Genomic DNA, 9,898 nt, shown 5'->3' on the forward strand with positions numbered 1-9,898 from the left:
ATGTTTCAGCGAATATCACACCTTGATGCAATTCTAATATGGTGTGAATGCGATAGGACGCCGAAACTATGAAGTAAATGCGACAAACAGACGCTCAGTGAAATTATCAGTCATACTGATCTGAAAATATTAGTATAAAGTGCATACGGGTATAACATAAGAGTAAAAATTGTATGTAATTGTATAAATATGCTGTAAGTGGAAACCTACCCAGCGAGGGTTTTTTGATGCGATATTCTGTCGCTCAGTGCAATAAATAAGGCCTGTAAATATGTAAATATTATTACTGGAAATGCAAACGGGTATAACATAAGTTCAAATTATTGTAAGTGCTGAAATATATTCTAAGTCAAAATATTCCTAGCGTGTGTATAGAGATGCGACATCCTGATGCTCAGTGGAATGAATAAGGCCCGTAATTATAAAAATTGAAGTCAACAAGTGGGAAAGTGTGTAATGTGAAGAATTTGTATGTAAGTGTTTGAGTATTATGTTGGTCGAAACATTCATTGCGAGGGTATTTTCATGCGATATTCTGACGCTCACATGGATAAATAATGCCAGTAACTATGTATAGTGCAGTATAGGGGTGTAAACGTGTGTAATGTAAGTGGGAAAGTATAATTGGAGTGACAAAATAAAGTAGAAGATGAAACACGAGTGTCCGAGATTCTGCTTGCTACGTGAATATGCACTAGCATTTCGCTAAATGCCCTCGTAATGAATGTAAGTAACTGAAAATATTTACAGTGGTGGGGGAAAGGTTCTATGTAAAGGAGAAAATAATAGGAAAGTGATAAAACAATTGGGTATGTTGAAATACGAGTCATAGCGAGTGCGCTTAGTAAGCCGATGTGCGCTATACTTATGTTGCATGTCATCATAATGAATGAAAACACTTACAAACAGTTGTAATTGGTAAATTGTCATTGAAACAGAAGTATACAAGTAGAAAAAATGATATGATGACTGATACAAGAAACTTACTGTAGCACATAGCATGTTACCACTCGGACTTAACTCGCTATGCTCGTGCGAAGGTACAATGCTTATTTTTCATGTTTGAAATCCATTATATTGCTACTCTTATTGTTTATTACTATCCATTTCAGAGGCGGAGTTGCGCTGTTTATCGCAAATATCTACGAAACGAATCGTTGGATCAGTATGGTATTTCAACACACTACTTTTGACATCCGGGCCTAATTTATGACCCTTAAACCATATTGCTGTTTATGTAATGTGAGGATTTTACTCGTGAAATATAACAGAAAGTCGACTAGTCATGTTGACGCATTCGAAGGAAAGTGTTGCCCCCCCGACACCCTCCGAAACTATTCCTTAACTACCCCTACTTCTCCCTCTTCTCGTCCTCGTTATCCCTCCTATTCTCCCCGAGCTCCTCGCCTCCTTCATCACTCTTGTGTCCCTCCCTCATTATCCCAGCACTGTATTATAATGTAAGAATGTTATGTAGTTGTAGTCGTATCGATATGATTATTTGCAATGGATGCAAGTCGTATTTCGCGTAGAAAGTACTGTACATCAGGATGATTATGTACATGTAATAGAAGCTATGCCTATATGTTTGCAGTGTTTATGGTCAACCATTGAAAATCACGAACTACAAATTGTATCACTTGTTGCCTGAACCTTCTCGGAGAAGTTATTACTATTATTACAATACTGTGTATTCATCCTAAAATGTGAACATGGTCCAGTTGATATATATTGTTTTACCTGTCTTTATTTATATTATTACAAAATTATAAACTCCAATGCTCTATTGTATATGATGCGTAATATTCATTAATATATACATGCATACATCGTCATTTTATTTTAAATAATATTACATACATTCCATTACATTTATTAAGTTGGAGCAATATATCATATTGTAGGGATAAAACTATGTAAACAATATAACAAAATTTATTCAACATCACTTTCAAAGAAGACATCATCATCTTCATCATCACTGGCGATGTTGATAATAATGGTCTTCCAGTATTCTTCTTCAAATTTGCGGGAGTGCTGAACAGCCCCCGTCCACACGTCCTTGTGTACCATATGCCTGGCTTCCTCCAATCTATCCTGTAGGTCCGTCCAGGTAAACCGTTGTAGTGTGGAGCGCACATGGCGCTTCATACAGCCCCATACTTGCTCGATTGCGTTGAGTTCTGGGTGGCCAGGTGGCAACCGTATGACCTCGTGGCCCCACATACGGATGGTGTTGTCGATTTTATACTGGGGTTGTGGGCGGTTCTGCTGGCAAAAGAGCAGCAGCTCAGGGCAAGTGGCAGCAGGTGGGATGGAACTTTTGTGCTGCTTCAGCCATCTGATGAGGTCCGCCTTCCTGATGGCTGTGGTAGGGCATCGACTCTCCTCTGTTAGCTGACTGTGGTAAGGTGCATTATCCAGTACAAACACCGATGGGTTTGGCAGTGACGGAAGGAGCTGCATTGTTAACCATCACTGGAACAGTTCTCCGTTCATTTCCCCATGATAGTCACCCTGGTTACTTTTGGCTGGGTAGCACAGGTAGGAACCGTCAACAAAACCTTCGTCCATGCCAGCTGCGACCACCACAAATCGCTCCCCTTCACCAGGTGGTACCTGACGACTGTAGGTGGTGCTGATGGGAGCCTGAGTGTTATCCACCCACTCCCTACTGTGGCCCATCCTGGTGGTAAACCATGTCTCATCCCCATACACCACCGTTCTTCCCTCCTTCCGGTGGCGTTCTAGAGCCCGGAGAGCGGCTATCCGACGACACACCACCTCCAGCGATTCCTTCCTCACATACATCTTGCGTTGTGACACTCTGTATTGGAATCCCATGGTGTGCATGATCCGCCAAACTGTTGTTTCAGAGGTATCCTCAGGGATAATAACAGCTGTTTTCAGATCAGCTGATATGACACTGAGTGTGAAATGTTGTCTTTCTGAAAACTTTCTGTGGATGTGGCGGCATATTGCACCGACAGTAAAGTTGTCAAAGCATCCCGTGTAGGTTGTGGATGGTGGTGCAGGTGTGGAAGGGGAGGATGTGGCGGCTTTGCTGACAATGCTCCTCACTGTTGACACACTCGTGCCCATGATGTTCGCAACTCGCTCGTAAGGCCTGTGTGCATAAAGATCAGTGTTGTTATATTTTGCATTTATTCTATAATATGACATTGCGACATAATACAGTCTGCCTTACTGTTATATATGTTAAGAAACGTGTACACATAACATAAAACAGAAAAAAATTTGATATAGATAGCAAGTTAACTTACACAGGAAAGTCTATTACATCAATACTCCCATAATGCAAAATATGGTAGGTTATTATAGACATAAAAGACTCGAAGGAAAAGGGTCTTGTGGCTCAATCTTTACCCAGAGCCTTATGAACCAGCAGCAACTTACTTTCCTTTCACAGCCAGAGACCTCGTTCTCCCCTATAAATAATTGACTCCAAGATAATTGGTATAATTGTTATCCATGAGATCATTATGATTTTTTTTTCAGTGATTCTGCCAACATTATTATACACTTATATAACAACAGTACCGATTGAATATTTTTGGTGTAATTTTTACTTTTTATACCATTGTCTAGCAAATGCTCGAACAAAATAAAGTGAAGTGGGTGGTTATTATGCCCGCCGTATTCAAAGAAACACAGCACATATACTATAAACATGGACAAAACTATGTACTCACCTATTCAAACTTATGTAAGTTCGACCACGGGTGCTTTCCCTCTTCAATAAAGTGGCAAGACGAATGATAAAAGCTGTCCTGCATCCACGGGGGCAACGGGAAGACATTGTAGATACTGTTGTTAGTGGGCGTGCCTCGACAGTCAATGATCTATCCCCTGTACCTGCTGATGTCATAACCTCGGGAAGGGGAAGGGGGGTTACCTCAGAGAGGGGGGAAGTGATACGGGAGACTGAGGATATTCAATGAAAGCATAAATTGCTTATTAGAAATAAAAGATGAACAAATAAAGCAACCATGAACGATTTTGTTGGGTTGCCCAAAAACAAAACTGACTTCATATTTTTGGTAACCGTAGATACATCGGTAATGATACGGCCATAACAACGTAATTAGCCAATGATTTTATGGTCGTTTGACCCACTCTGGTTTTCATGGCCACACACAACAGTAGGTAACTGTGTTAAATAATATTACTAATGTATGATAAGTATATACATACTGTCATATTCAAATATTATGTATGCAATTAGAATGAGAAAAGAAAACGGAAGTGCAAAGATGGGAGAGGGATGGTGTGACTGGGAGTGAAGACGGAAACGGGGAGGGGGTGAACGCGATATTGGGGGGCAGGGAAGGAATGGTCAGAGGGTTGTTCAGGGTGTTAGTGGAGGAGCTACCCCACACAGTCGCACTCGTCCGATTTTGTATAACACCTTAGATTTGATGACTGGATTAGGCTTAATATCCTTCAGTAAACTCCTAATGTAACATATGTAGCAGTATGGTTTAAGGGTCATAAATTAGGCCCGGATGTCAAAAGTACTGTGTTGAAATATCATACTGATCCAACGATTCGCTTAGGAGATATTTGCGAAAAACAGTGCAACTCCGCCTCTGAAATGGATAGTAGTTCAAATTAAATAAATGTAGAGGTGTTGTTTGTTGTTTCTCCCAGTATTTCCTACCATAGAAAACGTGAGTGCCTCACACGTCAATGATAGAATACGATACCTGGCGTTGGGGACCTCACCTGTTCCGACCACTTATGGACCACGGTAAGCCCTTTCTTGGTGATTTTCCTTTGTTTCTCAACCAAAGCGGAAGTTTTAGCCAAAAATTTTTTTTTTCCAAAGTAGCTCGGGATTGGGGGATGTCGGAGGTGCAGAAAACCTCGGGACATGACAGGTTAAGTCACTATCGAGTAACGAAGAAAAAGAAATTTATATTGGTCACTTAAAAATGGTCTCAAGAAATTTAGATTGCAACTATAAAACACTGGACACGACCGAAAACCCTAGTACACACAATGAAAATAAGCCAGAAGCAATTAACACATATCGGAATAAATTGCAGTCGCATACCAGATAAACATAGGTGCAACCAATACAGCTCTCACCATAACAAGGCATTTACATGACTCAGGAATCGATTTAGACTCCTTTTATAGGTAATAAGATTAAATTGGTCGAGATAACTGTAGTGTTCATAATCACTATCATCACCCTTAGCAAAACTTGCTAACAACAGTGGATTAGCTATCAATACAGTTATTCTTTCGGTAGGTAAAGATAAGGCAAATTATTCCATCGATCATGTTCCTGCTGATATCAAGAGGATCGCCTCACTTACACTCTCGACATGTAATCAGACAAGGGTGCCTGATCGCCCCAACAGCCTCAACGGCAATTGCACAGGAAATAATAAGTACTGAAACTAGTCTGGACGTACTGAAAGACCTACCAATAATGTTACAGAAAATATCAGGACCACTTAGAACTCTGGCAGTGGTATCAACACGCCCTTCCTCACATGATCACCCTACCCAGGAAGTGGCTAAATTAATTAACTGACTGGAAGCTACAACAGGCTAAGCATATAATGATCACCATGATCCAGGACATTCCATCAGGTGGGAGTAACACAAATACACGTAACAGACGTAGTTTGTTCGATCTAGGTGGAGCAATAACAGGCAACATTTTTGGATTGGCTGCAGAAAATGATGTGGAGGAAATAAATAACAAATTTAACAAAATTGCACAAATTCCTTCATATTAACATAAGTTGGCTGACACACAGTACACCTTAATGCTGACGTTTGCAAAGAACCTAAGAAAGGCAGAAACATCAACTTTAGTAATTGTGGAGAAAGTAAATGCACTAGAAGGAAACAATACACTATTCCAAATCCTCTCAGTCATCATGAAACATAGTAACGTCATAATACTACAGTTAGACAATACTAGAGCTCATTATCAGTCTTTCATGAAAGGAATTGCTAATGCTGGTAACGGAAGGATGACCATTAATTTACTACCCATTCGCAGTCTCAGGCAAATAATAAGTCAAGGCATACATAAGCATGGCTTGAAACCTTTGTTTGAGGAAAGAAATCTGATGTTATATTATCCATATTTGGGAGCAACCCTCACAACAACATCAATAGTAGTTCATGTACCGTTCGTAACAGATGATTTTTTCAGACTATCAAATATACCCTTCTTCTAAGAAAGATGACTCATTAGTCACTATCAACATCAAAACAGAAGTCATCACTGTCTCCAAGAAAAAGGACGCTGTCACTTTCATTATTGAAACAACAGTTGAACACAAATGTCGCAAATTATCACATACATTTCACCTTTGTCCTGCATACGTCTTCACGTTTCAGCCAGCTGAGACAGTCCCTTTGAAATGGCTGCCATAAAAGATTATGACAGTCTTCTTCATTGCAACTTCACATTTGCTCCAGATAAACTCAACCATCATCAACGCATCGGATATTCACAGCTCTTCTACTTCACTCAAAATACATAAGTTTTTGTGATTTGCCCAAACACACCTCCAGTCCATACATCAGCATCTGGTTTATACATCTCATCAGACTACTGCACAGTTCTGACACCTACATTATCCACTTTGCCCACTAATAATCATTATGCCATTCTCAACCACGCATACAAATACTTCCAGCCATTACCTAAAAAGAACTTAAATGTATGTGCACATATTAACCTGCCCCGTCCCGACCACTTTTTGACCACTGGTACCCCCCAATCCCGACCATTTTTCGACCCTTTTTTTTTTTGCTAAAACTTTCGCTTTTGGTGAGAAACATCGAAAATTCATAGAGAAATCGCTCACCTGAGGTTTAAAATACTCATTACAGGTAGGAGAGCCTCCTTACCTTACTGGGTTTTCTATCAGGCTGGCACCAAAGAAAACGAGTTCTATGGGAGGATAACTATTTCACACCACTCATAAACGGTATTTATTTATTTACTGTTACGAATTTATATGTAGTACAAAAGTATATTGGTTTTCAAGCAGTAATATAGGCATTATAAGCATTGTTTCACTCACTAATACCTGACCTTTTTTTGCCACATTACCTGATCATCATTTCTAACTGTTTCTTCCTCTAATGCTATGTAAACTTTGTCCTCCACATTGTCATTGATTGGGGAATCACTCTGGCCCTGAATATCGTACCGTGGCATGACATGGCTATACTGGGCAGGTCACTGATAACAGGTGAATTGCTGAGAAAAGGGCATGCGGGGGGGGGGGAGGAGGCCATGCTGGGTAAGGCATTGTCTCTGCCTGGCATCTTGTTGAGGAAGGTGTCCCGTGTATACGTACCAAAAATGACTAGCGAAAATTGAAAATTGTGGAAATCATGAACCTTGCAATTGCAGGACGTTGAAGTACGTCCTCGGGATTAGCTGTGACAAAACGTGAGGACGTGGAAGTATGTCCTCGGGACGGTGCGGGTTAAGTTGACTTCACCCAAGTATGAAACCATGTAAGTAATAAATCAGGCAATACAACCCTGGGAAGAATACAGTAGGATTATGTTCAACCCAGAGTCTATATACTGCCCAGCTCTAGTCATCTTTGTAATTTTCTTCATCATATTTGCTATACGACTTTTGGCCATGCACAGAATGCAAGCAAGAATTCCTAACCTGGAATCAGTGTTTAAAAACTGTTCTGTACAAGTGTGGCAAACTGAGTAAATATTTCAAATATCGTATATATATATATATATATATATATATATATATATATATATATAACAAAATGAGTTACACATAATATAGGTTTATTTAATTATACTATTATGTATTGCGATGGTTTGGGCAGGGTGTTGCGATGGTTTGGACAGGGTGTTGTGATGGTCTGGGCATAAGGAGAGAATGGACAATGAGCGATTGGTGAAAAAGATAACTAGACCTGATGTGAGCGGTGTAAGGCTGAGAGGAAGACTACGAATAGGATGGATGGACAGTGTGAAGAGAGTGTTGGATGTGAGAGGGATGTCTGTTGAGGAAGGAAGAGTGGCTGTGCATTATAGAAATGAATGGAGAGAAATTGTGAATGAATAAATGATGCCACAGCCCTGAGGAGGTTTCCTACCGCATTTTGTGTGATCAGCTGATCAGGTCAGGTGCGGGTAAGGGGATGGGTCCATTATGATGCGGCAGGGGTAAACCAGCTCTGCTGTCGGGCCCTGCTGCAGATGTCACTGATTGCACTGTGCAGTTGACCCTCGTGCGGTGTGGTACGGTGAGGATCTGTTCCTTCTCCCCTTTGGGGCTAAGATGCGAATGAATATGTTTCGAGTGGATGAGTAAATTGGAAGTGTGTCGTCCTGTCTCGGCTATCTCCCCTTCCTTGGGGGAAGAATTCTAGGTATATAGATAGATAGATTATGTCTCATTTACATATGAATATATACAGCAAGTCTTTCTCAAATATATTGTATAATTGACTACAGTAGCCTTGGCAGTGTATTATTTTAATATTTCTATTATATTTATATAGCTATTATACAAGTACAATTTTATTATGTTACAATTATTTTACTAACAATGACTAGAATTATGATTGCTGTCACAATATTATCACTTATGTTACTTTTACAATACTATGTATTTCACTCAATTAGCTTACAAGCTGATTGTAATCAGTATACAGTAAGCATTAATATGTTATGATAATTTTTACTGTCATTGGTACGACAGTTTTGCGTGACTGAGCGATATGTAGGCATTATATAGGCACTAGTACATATCTCATAACACAATGTACAAGATGCAGTGTCTGCTGGAGACACACACAGCTTCTCACTAGGAATGTCATTCCACATAATGTATATCCACAATCTTTCTGTCCCAGACCACCAAGAATGCTTAACATATGATATATCTCAAACAATCTCTTTGTAGTAGAGACGACCAAGAATTTCGTGACGTATTCAAACATGTGGGGTAACCAGCCCTAGTCAGGTAATCCATGTGAATGGAACTCTACCAGACACTACCTGGTGTACTGCATTCAATTTTGGTCACCGTATTAAAAAGAGGATATGGAAAAGCTTGAAAGAGTACAGCAAAGGATGACGAAGATGATACCTAGATTGAGAAATAAACCGTACAAGGAACGTTTAGAAGCCTTGAATCTCTTTACCCTAATTAAATGGAGGTTACGAGGAGATTAATTCAAGTATTCAAAATATTCACATTACATGATAACATGGCTGTTGACAAATACTTCACAGTTGATCATTTGAATTATACTAGAGGCAATGGGCATAAATTATTTGGTAAATGATTCCAGTCGCATGAAGCTAAGCATTTCTTCTGTAATAGTGTTATAAGTATATGGAACAAATTGCCCTCCAATGTAGTAAATTGTAATCCAGTACTAACCTTTAAAGGTCACTTGGAAAAGTATCTGTTGTCTAACCCCCAGCTTAATATGTTTACTCCTGAATAAAACAGTTGTGTATACATTTTTTTTCTTTTTTAGAACCTGAATCAATTTATTAAATGCAAATATAGTATATGCACAGACTAGGATATACACAGATAACCCTGAGTTAAAGGTCAGTACTCATACTTTCGACCAATGATGGCCTGAGGATCACTGAGGATCCCTGTTAGTCACTTGACTACCATCGGAATTTTTTAAATGTACCAGGGGTCACTGCTTCAGGAGGTGACTTGTGTACTTGTCCCGCATGGGAAAGTTCCTTGTCACAGTGGAGTGAACGGGGCTGGGGCCTGACTGACTGCTACCTACCTTAATAGAGCCAGGCAAGGCTGCCACACCATCCCTGAACATCCACACTGTGCACTGTGCAATTTCCACACTCTGTCCTCAGATGCCTCATTAAC

At 39.9% G+C, this 9,898-nt stretch overlaps 1 protein-coding gene across 1 annotated transcript; it reads right to left on the minus strand.

Annotated features, from left to right (window-relative positions):
• Window positions 1-1,935: 1,935 nt before the first annotated feature.
• Window positions 1,936-2,466, minus strand: LOC145398442 (uncharacterized). Its single transcript, XM_080271324.1, has one exon. It carries the CDS (start codon window positions 2,464-2,466, stop codon window positions 1,936-1,938), a length of 531 nt encoding a protein of 176 aa, XP_080127450.1.
• Window positions 2,467-9,898: the final 7,432 nt, after the last annotated feature.

Source organism: Coenobita brevimanus, chromosome 45, assembly GCF_032717465.1.
Source record: "Coenobita brevimanus isolate Jiangsu-jjx chromosome 45, ASM3271746v2, whole genome shotgun sequence".
Classification (NCBI taxonomy): Eukaryota; Metazoa; Arthropoda; class Malacostraca; order Decapoda; family Coenobitidae; genus Coenobita; species Coenobita brevimanus.

Excerpts from the sequence above, each read along its gene's own strand:
- LOC145398442 (XM_080271324.1), bottom strand. The coding sequence starts at position 2,466 with ATGCAGCTCCTTCCGTCACTGCCAAACCCATCGGTGTTTGTACTGGAT.